Source organism: Ranitomeya imitator, chromosome 3, assembly GCF_032444005.1.
Source record: "Ranitomeya imitator isolate aRanImi1 chromosome 3, aRanImi1.pri, whole genome shotgun sequence".
In the NCBI taxonomy this organism is placed as follows: Eukaryota; Metazoa; Chordata; class Amphibia; order Anura; family Dendrobatidae; genus Ranitomeya; species Ranitomeya imitator.
In genome coordinates, this window is record NC_091284.1 from 459,074,675 (window position 1) to 459,089,240 (window position 14,566).

Sequence of the window (14,566 nt, forward strand, 5' to 3'; positions counted from 1 at the left end):
TTTAGTCTATGCGCTGACATCCTTCAATGCCTGCCACTGACAATACCATTGTATTGACATTTTTGTTATGTTAGGCCTTCGATGCCTGTCTGTGGTCACTCCTTCCACTAGGCCTCCACTGACCACACCACTGCTGCCCGTGTACCCCTGTAACCAATTTAAAATTGCCTACAGCCATGTGTTATTATTTTAGGCCTTCGATGCCTGTCTGCGGTGACTCCTTCCACTAGGCCTCCACTGACCACTCCACTGCTGCCCGTGTACCCCTGGAACCAATTTAAAATTGCCTACAGCCATGTGTTATTATTTTAGGCCTTCGATGCCTGTCTGCGGTCACTCCTTCCACTAGGCCTCCACTGACCACACCACTGCTGCCCGTGTACCCCTGTAACCAATTTAAAATTGCCTACAGCCATGTGTTATTATTTTAGGCCTTCGATGCCTGTCTGCGGTCACTCCTTCCACTAGGCCTCCACTGACCACACCACTGCTGCCCATGTACCCCTGTAACCAATTTAAAATTGCCTACAGCCATGTGTTATTATTTTAGGCCTTCGATGCCTGTCTGCGGTCACTCCTTCCACTAGGCCTCCACTGACCACACCACTGCTGCCCGTGTACCCCTGGAACCAATTTAAAATTGCCTACATCCATGTGTTATTATTTTAGGCCTTCGATGCCTGTCTGCGGTGACTCCTTCCACTAGGCCTCCACTGACCACACCACTGCTGCCCGTGTACCCCTGGAACCAATTTAAAATTGCCTACAGCCATGTGTTATTATTTTAGGCCTTCGATGCCTGTCTGCGGTCACTCCTTCCACTCGGCCTCCACTGACCACACCACTGCTGCCCGTGTACCCCTGGAACCAATTTAAAATTGCCTACAGCCATGTGTTATTATTTTAGGCCTTCGATGCCTGTCTGCGGTCACTCCTTCCACTAGGCCTCCACTGACCACACCACTGCTGCCCGTGTACCCCTGGAACCAATTTAAAATTGCCTACAGCCATGTGTTATTATTTTAGGCCTTCGATGCCTGTCTGCGGTCACTCCTTCCACTAGGCCTCCACTGACCACACCACTGCTGCCCGTGTACCCCTGGAACCAACATCAGAAAATATAAAAATAAGTATTTTGCTTATAAAAAAGAAAATACTGGAGAGATATCAAATGCAGACATTTTAACATTAAAAACAAACACATACAACAAAAATCTGGTACAGTACTAAAAATGGCCACCAGCTACAATAACTTTCTCCTGCAAGTAGTTAACTGAAAGGTTTTTTCAATTTTAAACACAGATATAGCTTCCACCGAGTGTTGTCCTGTCGCGTCTTCTTTATATTATTGCCAAGAAGATGCAAAACAATGAAAATAATAAAATCATTATTTACCAAAAAAATAGAGTAAGTCAAAACCACATTGCAAATAAACATTCATTACAAATAAAGAAGCAGGGCGCGTCCGAGGGTGAGTATATACCTAATAAGAATATAATCACCCTCGGACGCGCCCTGCTTCTTTCCGACAGCCTTCCTTCCTAAGAATCAGCCCTTCCGTGGTGTAGAGAGAGGGTTTGTTACACTCCAAGGTGTTCCCCAGGTTGCCTTTCCTGAGCTTCGATCTTCCGGCTCTCGTTTAGTAGTTGTTGGAAACTACGCTGCATTGGGCCTACAAATTGGGTATGGGGTGTAGAGAGATGGTGTGTTCCACTCCAAGGTGTTCCCCAGGTTGCCTTTCCTGAGCTTCGATCTTCCGGCTCTCGTTTAGTAGTTGTTGGAAACTACGCTGCATTAGGCCTACAAATTGGGTATGGGGTGTAGAGAGATGGTGTGTTCCACTGTAGAGAGATGGTGTGTTCCACTCCAAGGTGTTCCCCAGGTTTCCTCGCCAATGCTTCGATCATCATGCTCTCGTTTAGTAGTTGTTGGAAACTACGCTGCATTAGGCCTACAAATTGGGTATGGGGTGTAGAGAGATGGTGTGTTCCACTCCAAGGTGTTCCCCAGGTTTCCTCTCCATTGCTTCGATCTTCATGCTCTCGTTTAGTAGTTGTCGGAAACTACGCTGCATTAGGCCTACAAATTGGGTATGGGGTGTAGAGAGATGGTGTGTTACACTCCAAGGTGTTCCCCAGGTTTCCTCTCCATTGCTTCGATCTTCATGCTCTCGTTTAGTAGTTGTTGGAAACTACGCTGCATTAGGCCTACAAATTGGGTATGGGGTGTAGAGAGATGGTGTGTTACACTCCAAGGTGTTCCCCAGGTTTCCTCTCCATTGCTTCGATCTTCATGCTCTCGTTTAGTAGTTGTTGGAAACTACGCTGCATTGGGCCTACAAATTGGGTATGGGGTGTAGAGAGATGGTGTGTTCCACTCCAAGGTGTTCTCCAGGTTGCCTTTCCTGAGCTTCGATCTTCCGGCTCTCGTTTAGTAGTTGTTGGAAACTACGCTGCATTAGGCCTACAAATTGGGTATGGGGTGTAGAGAGATGGTGTGTTCCACTGTAGAGAGATGGTGTGTTCCACTCCAAGGTGTTCCCCAGGTTTCCTCGCCAATGCTTCGATCATCATGCTCTCGTTTAGTAGTTGTTGGAAACTACGCTGCATTAGGCCTACAAATTGGGTATGGGGTGTAGAGAGATGGTGTGTTCCACTCCAAGGTGTTCCCCAGGTTTCCTCGCCAATGCTTCGATCATCATGCTCTCGTTTAGTAGTTGTTGGAAACTACGCTGCATTAGACCTACAAATTGGGTATGGGGTGTAGAGAGATGGTGTGTTCCACTCCAAGGTGTTCTCCAGGTTGCCTTTCCTGAACTTCTATCTTCAGGCTCTCATTAAATTGTGGTTAAACGGAACAACTGCATTTGGCGTACTAGTTGGTTTGGGGCCTACTATCGGTGTCTGCCGCTCCTTGCTGTTCTCCTGGTTTCCTGTCCTGAAATTCCGTTTTCAGGCGCTCGTTAAGTAGTTGTTAATGTTAGACTGCATTTGGCCTACTAGTTGGGTTGGGGCCTACTATCGGTGTCTGCCACTCCTTGCTGTTCTCCTCCACTGAACAAAGCTGTGCCGCCTGTTTACTACTGTTGCCAATTTTGAACTGCATTTCGACTACTTACTGATTTGGGCCTACTCTCTGTGTCAGCCTCTCATTCCAGTTGTCCTCCACTGCAATGCCCCCTGATTAGTCCTGTGTTACCAATTTTGAACTGCATTTAGCCCACTTTATTCTTTGGGCCTATATCTGTGTTTCCTCCTCATCCTGCCCATTGCCCAGCCAGTGATAGATGAGTCTGCTGGTACATTGACCCATAATGCAACATTTCCCGTGCACGCTACACTGCAAGATTGTGACCCTGCTGAAAGTCAGGTCCCCCTTCCCGCATACCATACCACCTTACACGGGGACAAACAGGAAGGTGCAGATGAAAGTGCAGGTTCCTTCATCAGGTAGGGGAGGAATACTAGTTGGCGACGTCACTGGCACAGGGCCTCTCATGGTACGCAAAAGTGTTGCTGCCGGTGGGAGGCGCCCCCGCCGTGCAAACACACCGCTGTACTTTGAGGGGCCCTGTGCCAGTGCCAATGCCAACGAGTGGGCCCCCCCTGCTTGCTCAGGTTCACAGCACTTGCAAAGTTGAAATACTTACCTCTCCCTGCTCCACTGCCGTGACGTGGTCCAGATTTCCTGGGCCCACTAATTACTTGAATCAGCCCTACCCACCACAACTTTAGCCAAATGACCCCCAATTTCAAATGCCTTCCAATTATTATAAAGTAAATTACGCTTGACAAGCTTCATTAAGAAGAATGGATGGTTTTGACATTAAAATGGGCACTCTAGGTGTTTTCCTGGCCCCCACTCACTGCCGACTATGCTGCCCCATTGACTTGCATTGGGTTTCGTGTTTCGGTCGATCCCGACTTTACGTCATAATCGGCCGATTTCACTCGACCCGACTTTTGAGATAGTCGGGTTTCGCGAAACCCGGCTCGACTCTAAAAAGGTCAAGGTCGCTCAACTCTATTAGAGAGTCTTCTAACATTTTCATGGCAGAGTAAATTAGCAGTGAATATATTCTATCACTTGAATATGGCAGCATATCCTCCATTGCAACCATCACTTATTTCTCATTAGATCACATATTTTCATATTCCATTAGCTTTAGAGGATTAATATTAAATGAAGGCAAAATGACATAGAGCAAAATACAGGCCGTCTACCAGTGTGGGGAATAGATCTTTGGCCAACTATATTGAATGTACTTACTGCCAAAGCTGTCTTTATAATGAACTGGAACCATTTAGTCAATCCCAGTTCAATATTCCTTTTGAAAATGTAAGTCAATGTAAGTCATTTACAATTCTATTTCATTTAATTACGTGCCTTAAATGTCAGTTTTATTACTGTTTTTTTCAAATATTCACTCAGAGAATATAAAATACTTGGAAGCAAGTAGTATAAATGTTAGGTTACATGTTTTATCTACATACTATACACCAATGGTCCTATTATAGCTATCTAAAGTTGTTGTCGACAATTTTAATATTGATAACCTATCCCTAGGCCTCCCACCAATGCTATTTAAAGGCCGCTATTGGGAAATGCAGATCAGCTGCCATTGAAGAGAATAGTACTAAAACATAAGGATGAATGACCTCGGGGAGATCAAAACATCCAACACCGCTGAGACACCATCACTTGTTTCTCAACACAGTGATCCAGAACACTGCCCCCATCCCTTATGGGAAATATGCAAATGCATGTAGAAAAGCCGCGGAGACACCATCACGTGTTTCTCAGTGCAAGCAATAAATAGCCAGGTCTTTCACCGGGAAGGAACAACCAGTGGTTGGATGTTTTGATCTCCCCGAGGTCATTCATCCTTATGTTTTAATCCTTTTACTAGGCACTGGTCCTAATAGCCAGTTTCCTACTCCACACTGATGAGGGGCAAATACCCCAAAACAGCTGTCTGTGGATGGATACCATGTTTTGGCATAAGTGGCTTTCTTTTTTGGATGCTGCCCTTCCCGTGGTTGTTCCTTCCCGGTGAAAGACCTGGCTATTTATTGCTTGCGTTCAGAAACACGTGATGGTGTCTCCACGGCTCTTCTACATGCAATTTAAGAGAATAGTGGCAAATATGCAGTACCCAGCAGCAGCCAATAAACAGTATATGGAGAAGTGGCATTCCACTATATAAATTCTATCAGTTTAATTGGGAAAAAGGGCAGCATGCTCATTATTTTGAGGTTAAAATGAAGGCCACCCAAACGGAAACCAAATGGGTCCCATATATGCCTATGGAAACCCAATTTGTATTTCAGATACACAAAATGCAGATTTTTTCAGCAGTAGTGTTCAACTTAACAAAAAACTGTCCAGACAAAACTAATGTCATGGTACCATCTAGTAATATAAACATTTTTCTCAGGTCTTATGCTTGACATACTTTGGTAACAATACCTTTAATTGTATTTCAAAAATTAAAAACGGTTATTGGGTGACAAAACACAAATGTTATATACCTATTTAACAATTTAGGTATCCAGTTATATATATATATATATATATATATATATATATATACATACATACATACAGTACAGACCAAAAGTTTGGACACACCTCCTCATTTCAAAAATTTTCTGTATTTTCATGACTATGAAAATTGTACATTCACACTGAAGGCATCAAAACTATGAATTAACACATGTGGAATTATATACTTAACAAAAAAGTGTGAAACAACTGAAATTATGTCTTATATTCTAGGTTCTTCAAAGTAGCCACCTTTTGCTTTGATGACTGCCTTGCACACTCTTGGCATTCTCTTGATAAGCTCCAAGAGGTAATCACTGGGAATGGTTTTCACTTCACAGGTGTGCTCTGTCAGGTTTAATAAGTGGGATTTATTGCCTTATAAATGGGGTTGGAACCATCAGTTGTGTTGTGCAGAAGTCTGGTGGATACACAGCTGATAGTCCTGCTGAATAGACTGTTAGAATTTGTGTTATGGCAAGAAAAAAGCAGCTAAGTAAAGAAAAATGAGTGGTCATCATTACTTTAAGAAATTAAGGTCAGTAAGTCCAAAAAATTGGGAAAACTTTGAAAGTGTCCCCAAGTGCAGTGGCAAAAACCATCAAGCGCTACAAAGAAACTGGCTCACATGAGGACCGCCCCAGGAAAATCTGTGTTTTGGTCTGATGAGTCCAAATTTGAGATCTTTGGCTCAAACCACCGTGTCTTTGTGGGACGCAGAAAAGGTAAACAGATGGACTCTACATGCCTGGTTCACACCGTGAAGCATTGGAGGAGGAGGAGTGATGGTGTGGGGATGCTTTGCTGGTGACACTGTTGGGGATTTATTCAAAATTGAAGGCATGGCTACCACAGCATCTTGCAGAGGCATGCTATTCCATCCGGTTTGCGTTTAGTTGGACCATCATTTATTTTTCAACAGGACAATGACCCTAAACACACCTCCAGGCTGTGTAAGGGCTATTTGACCAAGAAGGAGAGTGATGGGGTGCTACGCCAGATGACCTGGCCTCCACAGTCACCAGACCTGAACCCAATCGAGATGGTTTGGGGTGAGCTGGACCACAGAGTGAAGGCAAAAGGGCCAACAAGTGCTAAGCATCTCTGGGAACTCCTTCTAGATTGTTGGAAGACCATTCCCGGTGACTACCTCTTGAAGCTCATCAAGAGAATGCTAACAGTCATCAAAGCAAAAGGTGGCTACTAGGGTTGAGCGAAACGGGTCGAAATTGTTCAAAAGTCGCCGACTTTTGGCAAGGTCGGGTTTCATGAAACCCGACCCGACCCCAGTGGGGGGTCGGCCATGAAGTCGGCGATCTTTTGAATCTGGAATCGGAATTCCGATCCCGATTCCCGATATGTTTAAGATATCGGGAATTGGTATCGGAATTCAGATTAAAGTGTAAAATATAGAATTAAAATAAAAAATATTGCAATACTTACCCTCTGACGCGCCCTGGTACTAACCGGCAGCCTTCCTCCTTCGAATCCGCGCTTCTAGGACCTTGCCGTGACGTCGCGGTGACGTCGCGGCTTGTGATTGGCCGCGCGGCCGCCCATGTGACCGCTCGCGCGGCCAATCACAAGCCGCGACGTAACCCGCGACGTCACCGAAGGTCCTGGAAGGGCTGATTCTTAGGAAGGAAGGCTGTCGGAAGGAAGCAGGGCGCTTCCGAGGGTGAGTATATACCTAATAGGAATATACTCACCCTCGGAAGCGCCCTGCTTCCTTCCGACAGCCTTCCTTCCTAAGAATCAGCCCTTCCAGGACCTTCGGTGACGTCGCGGGTGACGTCGCGGGTGACGTCGCGGCTTGTGATTGGCCGCGCGAGCGGTCGGTCACATGGGCGGCCGCGCGGCCAATCACAAGCCGCGACGTCACCCGCGACGTCACCGAAGGTCCTGGAAGGCTGATTCTAAGGAAGGAAGGTTCCCGGTTAGTACCAGGGCGCGTCAGAGGGTAAGTATAAGGATATTTTTTATTTTAATTCTATATTTTACACTTAAATATGGATCCCAGGGCCTGAAGGAGAGTTTCCGCTCCTTCAGACCCTGGGAACCATGGAAACCCAATGCACTGCATTGGGTTTCGAGTTTCGGCCGACCCCGACCCCGACTTTTTTATAGGATCGGCCGATTTCACTCGACCCGACTTTTCCAAAAGTCGGGTTTCGTGAAACCCGACCCGATCCTATAAAAGTGAAGGTCGCTCAACCCTAGTGGCTACTTTGAAGAACCTAGAATATAAGACTTTATTTCAGTTGTTTCACACTTTTTTGTTAAGTATATAATTCCACATGTGTTAATTCATAGTTTTGTTGCCTTCATTGTGAATGTACAATTTTCATAGTCATGAAAATACAAAAAAATCTTTAAATGAGAAGTTGTGTCCAAACTTTTGGTCTGTACTGTATATATATATATATATATATATATATATATATATATATATTTATAAAATATAATTTATAGCATGGTCATTTTAGATTTTCTGCCATAAAAACATAAGAACAGATTCAGCATTTATTTCAGAATGTATATTTTCGGCAGATATAGTACTTACAGTAGAAGAACAAAGAGTAGCAACACATTAAATATCAAAAGAGATAAGGGCTTACCTTTTCTTCCTGATCACTGTCACTGTCACACTAAAGAATAAAAAGAAAAAAACTTTCATTAAAGAAAATATCAGAAAAAATATGAATTTATATTGAGCAAGAAAGCAAATACTTTTTTTTAACAAATTATGATGTGCAGTATACCAACAAACATTAAAAACAATATAACAGGACAAGAAATGAGTGGATTTTTGAAAAATGAAATTAGCTGATTCAATGAATTAATCCCTATTAAATTAGCTGTAAATCACAATAGTAAAAAGCCATTGCTTGCCTCAAAAAAGGAGAAATAGGATGAGACGAAATTAGTACTGAGGGGTTTAAAGGCCAACTGTAACAGTGAAAATTTAGTATAATCTGTTTTCATCATTTAACCTCTGCTCTCTCTGTGATTTTTTGTACAGTGGGCAGTCCTATTAGTGATTGACAGCTTTCTTTGTATAAGTATGCAGAGATAGCTATCAATCACTGATAGGACCCACCCATTAGACCAAAAATCCCAGAAAGAGCAGAGATTAAATGATGAAAACACAGGTTATGCTGTATGTTTTCTCACAGTATGGTATATCAACAAGCTCATCTCCCCCTGCTCTTTAACATGGTGCCTGCCGATTGTACTGTATTTTCATGGTGACAGGTTCACTTTAATATTTCTCGCCTAGTTTACAGTGTGTGAAGAAGAAACAATGGCTGTAGTTAAGGTTCTGTTACTGCCATATATCTCAGATCAATCTAATCACCTTCACACTGGGTGACTATACAGGTACAGCACTTCCCTACATCATGTGAACCTTTAGATTATTATAATTATTCACAGCCTAAGGCTACCACTCACATTCTCAGTCTTCTTCAGCACTTCAGTAGTAAATAACAATCATATTAGCCCTTTATGAAAATTACCGGACTGATTCTCATGTTTTTAATATGGAAATGATGAATAATGCAAATAAAATGTTGAAAACCTTTTGATTTATTCAGTATTGAGTATGAGTGTCACACAAAGAAATCCACAAACAAATACATGCACTTACACGCTATGGCATGCTACCATTGAGGTTATTAGTGGTTGTCTGAGGAATGTTTCTGTCATACTAAATGTACTTTGACAAACAAATCATTAAGATCCATTGCTGGAGTTCCTTTTGCTATTGCTGACCAATGACATTCCAGATGTTTGCGATAGAAGACAAGTCTGGAGACGCTGCAGGCCATGGTAGCATGTTTACACCACTCAGGTTGCTCCCCGTAGGACAAGCAACATGCAAACTGGAGTTGTCTTGTTTAAAAATGGCTCCTGGGAGACTTTGGAGAAATAGCCATACTACTGGTTCCACAGCCAAATCAATGTGATGCCAAGCTGTTAGTGTACCTGGAATGAAGACTAAAGGGGTCCTGCTACTGTACACTGTAATTCAAAAAATAGGAGACTAATAGTGTTGAGCGATACCATCCGATACTTGAAAGTATCGGTATCGGATAGTATTGGCCGATACCCGAAAAGTATCGGATATCGCCGATACCGATACCCGATACCAATACAAGTCAATGGGACACCAAGTATCGGAAGGTATCCTGATGGTTCCCAGGGTCTGAAGGAGAGGAAACTCTCCTTCAGGCCCTGGGATCCATATTAATGTGTAAAATAAAGAATTAAAATAAAAAATATTGATATACTTACCTCTCCGGAGGCCCCTGGACATCACCGCTGGTGACCGGCAGCCTTCTTTGCTTAAAATGAGCGCATTTAGGGCCTTCCATGACGTCACGGCTTCTGATTTGTCGCGTGCCGCTCATGTGATCGCCACGCGACCAATCACAAGACGCGACGTCATTCTCAGGTCCTAAATTCCTAGAATGAGGAGTTTAGGGCCTGAGAATGACGTCGCGGCTTGTGATTGGTTGCGTGGCGGTCACATGAGCGGCACGTGACCAATCAGAAGCCGTGACATCATGGAAGGCTCTAAACGCGCTCATTTTAAGCAAAGAAGGCTGCCGGTTACCAGCGGTGATGTCCAGGGGCCTCCGGAGAGGTAAGTATATCAATATTTTTTATTTTAATTCTTTATTTTACACATTAATATGGATCCGATACCGATTCCCGATACCACAAAAGTATCGGAACTCGGTATCGGAATTCCGATACCGCAAGTATCGGCCTATACCCGATACTTGCGGTATCGGAATGCTCAACACTAGAGACTAACATTCCACACTATAATTCCAGTAGGTGTAAGAAATGTCATGTTCCCTCAGAAAAGCATAAGCATTCAGTGATCATGAAGCAAATTTAGCACCAGTTTCATCACATTATACCTCAGTAAAAATAGTCTCTTAGGAACACAGGTAGGGCGCACAGAAAAGAAAAAATCTAGGCTTTTTACGGCTACACTTTTGGCCTTCATGTGCTGTAAATTCAAGTAAAATAACATGTTGTTCATCTTTGCTATTGAGCCAGTTATTTCAACACATCCTGTTAAACATCTTGTCTGGAGGAGTATACACTTCCATCAAAGTGTTAAGCTTCCTGACAGTCCAGTTCTAATTTCAAGGTCCACTTAATTCTGCATCAGGTAATTACAACTATACCCAGAAGCCCCTTGTCTCCAGTGTTAAGCATATGGCGAAGGACTGAGACCTACTGGTGTCCATTATGTAAGCAGCACGGCTGCCAAGACAATTAAAAATGCACAGGCTTCTTTCCCAACACACACAGTGATTGACAGAATCACGATTTGGCCAGTCACTGTGTCTGCCAACAGTTTCTTCTGTGCTGGGGCCACATGGCACAGCGAGGAAACACTTCCATCTCCAGCATTAAATTCTCTTACTGACCCGGGGACTGTGCCACGGGCTCAGCAGGAGCAAGGCTTCTAATTTACAGCTCCATCCAATAGATCCCTCAGTGCCAGCCTCTGGCAGAGATTGATGACGGTCAGTCCTTTCAGCTTATAAATGATGCAAAAGCAATAAACGTACTGAAGAAATAGCACAGACACTTCTAGCTATGGATTCAGATACATTTGAATAAAAAGATAGCAGGTTGATAGAGAGGGCACGCATGCATAAAGGCGTAACACCGTAATTTTACTGATTGTACTAAAATGCTGTGTAGCATGAATCTTTAGGAGTCGAAAGGGAAAAAATGTGAAGTCAAAATCTGATTGTGTAATTCTGAGGTTCTCAACTAGTAGTATACTCTATATCAATGACCTCAGGGGAATTTGCACCACCATGCTTGTTGGTGTAGTATAGTGTATGACTAAAGTCCTGGCACCGGTTTCCACCAACATACCACTCTTTCAAGTGACTTTTTGGCACATATGCCTTGCTGCAGCAGATATTTAAAGGGATTGTCAAGAACCTAACAATTCATGATCAAGTAAGATGGATTATCAATATTAGATTGGTGGGGGGGTCTAACATCTGACCCCACACCAATCAGCTGAAAACTGCTTGGCAAGAATAAAGGGATTTATGAGTTTGAACACAGCACTTTGTTTAGTGGTCATGGCGGCACTATGTTCCTCCCCATACTTCACTTAGTTGCAGCCATTAACGGTGAAGTTATCAACTGTTTGGTAGGAGTGCAGAAATCTCCAACATTTTCACGTTGATGGCTTATCCTAAAGATAGATCAATTGTGAGGTCCCAGACCACCCCTTACACTATAATAAACCTTTGCCTGATGAAGAGACGTATGTAGTCTCGAAAGCTTGCAATTTGTTACCATCTTTTCAGTTAGCCATTAAAAGGTATCAACCACTGAGGACTCTCAATTCTAAATATTTTACTATAATAAACTAAAAGATGACCATAAGTGTGGAAGCAGGAAATAATCTGTTCTAATAAATTATACATAATTAGCATTTTCAATAAATTTGACTTCTTAAAGCACTTAAATAAATCTGCTTTGTGGTTCTAAGAGATCTACAGTCTTAAGTTAGAAAATATAGAAAATAGTCACTGAAAAGCAAAAGGGCTCTAAAGACCAACGAAATGTCACGCAAAAAGAATGACTATGTTTGGTGGGTATAAAGCGGTATTTATAAATGATGTCACTGCCTATTACAATACTTAAGTATTGTCCTAAAACACATAATCATTTTGTCCTTTATAGAAAGTTAGGAAAAACTAACCATAGATATTACAGCAATCTCAATAACATATTGTATCTCCATCATTTTGAAAATAAATGCAAATGTCATGCATTTGTGATAAATGGCTGTTTCACACAAATAGCTTGTTTTTATGTATATACTATACGGGGCCACATTATGAAAAGTATGTGAACTTCATTATACTGGGCTTACACAACCCACAAATCCCTGGCTTCTGCAAATAGGTGATTTGTTTCAGTACGGAATTCATAGAAACAATTATACTATACAAAATAGTCCGTGTTTTGATTACTGTAGATTCGGTTGGGCGATAAAACACCAAGCTTAGCTGTTTTCTGTTCCACCATTTAAAACCTATGTGGTTAGATAGGAATTTGGTGATTTCACTAAAATAAAACTTGTTACTGTAACTGTTTTATTAAATTGTGAACCCTCCAATGGTGCATTCCAACCGTTTATACAAATCCTGCTAAAAAAAAGTATACACTGCTGTATGCTTTTATACACTGTCAATGCTTTAAAGGGCCACTGTCACCACCCTCCAGCCATTATAAACTAAAAGAGCCACCTTCTGCAGCAGTAATGCTGCATTCTAACAAGGTGGCTCTTTTAGTTTTTGGTTCATGTATTCCCAAAATAAAGCATTTTCAAACTTATCCAAAATACCTGTCTTTATCCAGGGAGGCAGGTCCTCACCTCCCTGCTTGAAGCGCCACTCTGCCGTCACTCAAATATTCAGGGGCCCCAGGCACCGCCCCCTCCGCGCTGTTTTCGCTTGAAATCTGGCACCTGCACTGTGTACTACTGTGTGAGGCAGGCGCAAAGAGCTCTGGCCGTCTGACGTCACAGCCAGGCTTGCAGACTGCGCCTGTGCGGCCACCCTGCCTGTGAATCCCAGCCCCGCACTGTGCATAATGCATAACACACTGCTGGGCTGGGATAACTAAGGTGGGTGGCCGCACAGGCACGAGACAGTACAACACAGCGCAGGCGCCAGAATTCATGCAAAAACAGAGCGGAGGGGGCGGCGCCCAGAGCCCCTGAAGATTTGAGTGATGGCAGAGTGGCGGTTCAAGCAGGGGGGTGAGGACCTGCTTCCCTCGATAAAGACAGGTATTTTGGATAAGTTTGAAAACGCTTTATTTTGGGAATACATGAACCAAAAACTAAAAGAGCCACCTTGTTAGAATGCAGCATTACTGCTGCACAAGGTGGCTCTTTTAGTTTATAACGGCTGGAGGGGGTGACAGTGGCCCTTTAAGAAGGCTTAAAGGGAACCTGTCATGTATAAAATGCTACTAACCTGCAAATGTGGGGTTAATCAGCAGGTTAATTGCATTTTGAAGCTGCCCAGCCACTGCACTGAAAGCCCCACTGCTAGGAGGAATTGAACTTTATTCCTCTCGGCAGCCTCGGGCTTTCAGTCATAAAGGCACGACTTCAGTCACCGCTCAGTGCATAGTGAGTGGCGACTGTAACCACACTCCATCACTGACTGATTTATGCTGAGCCGGCTTTCAGTCAGTGCTGGGGTGCGGTTACAGTTGCCACTCACTGTGTACTGCGTGGTTACTGAAGCAAGGCCAGCCCACCCCAATGACTGAAAACCAGAGACTGCCAGGAGGAATAAAGTTCATTTTCTCCCAGCACCAGGGCTCTGAGTGCAGGCACGGACAGCTTCAGAATGGTATTAACTTGCATATCTGCAAGCATTTTTCACATGACAAGTTCGATTTAAATACAATAGTGAGTTATTCTCGTATACCATGCATCACCAGTTTAGAGTGTGATATTAATTACATTAGCATGGCTGAATGCATTGACATGGGTCCACTCTGTGCAGTGGTCAGATGACAAGATCAGTACTGTGCACCCACAACAGTATGACATTCCGCATAATGATCACATGATTTTGTATAATGGGAGCCCCAAGCCTTCAGATTTACCCATCTGAAAGGACAATGCTAGCTGGCATGTCATCCCTTGTCATTGACTGATTTGAACTAGTCCAAAGTACCAACCACTCTCTGCTTTCATCAGAGATATTATGACAGATTTATATGCAACTCGGAATTGAGCAAAAATGTTGCAACGTTTGGCATTTTCATGCCAGTTTTGTCCAGCTCCACCAAAATGGGCACAGCTTGGCAGGATTCAGGTATGTGACTCCACAGATTGACTAATTCTTGATGAGCTGTAACATTCCTTCCTCGAGAAATGTTATTCCAGTCCTTGACTGGAAATAAAAATTGTGGTGAGGCACACGGAGGCTCTTGCCACTCGTCA

The 14,566-nt window shown here is 43.3% G+C and overlaps 1 protein-coding gene across 1 annotated transcript in view; it reads right to left on the minus strand.

Moving 5' to 3' along the window:
• Window positions 1-8,141: 8,141 nt before the first annotated feature.
• The window catches only part of LOC138671659 (autism susceptibility gene 2 protein homolog), a 1,859,492-nt gene continuing 1,853,067 nt past the window's right edge, over window positions 8,142-14,566 (minus strand). The window contains exon 5 of the mRNA XM_069759830.1: window positions 8,142-8,192. Within this exon, the coding sequence (XP_069615931.1) occupies window positions 8,142-8,192 (51 nt within the window). The remainder of the gene's footprint in view (window positions 8,193-14,566) is intronic.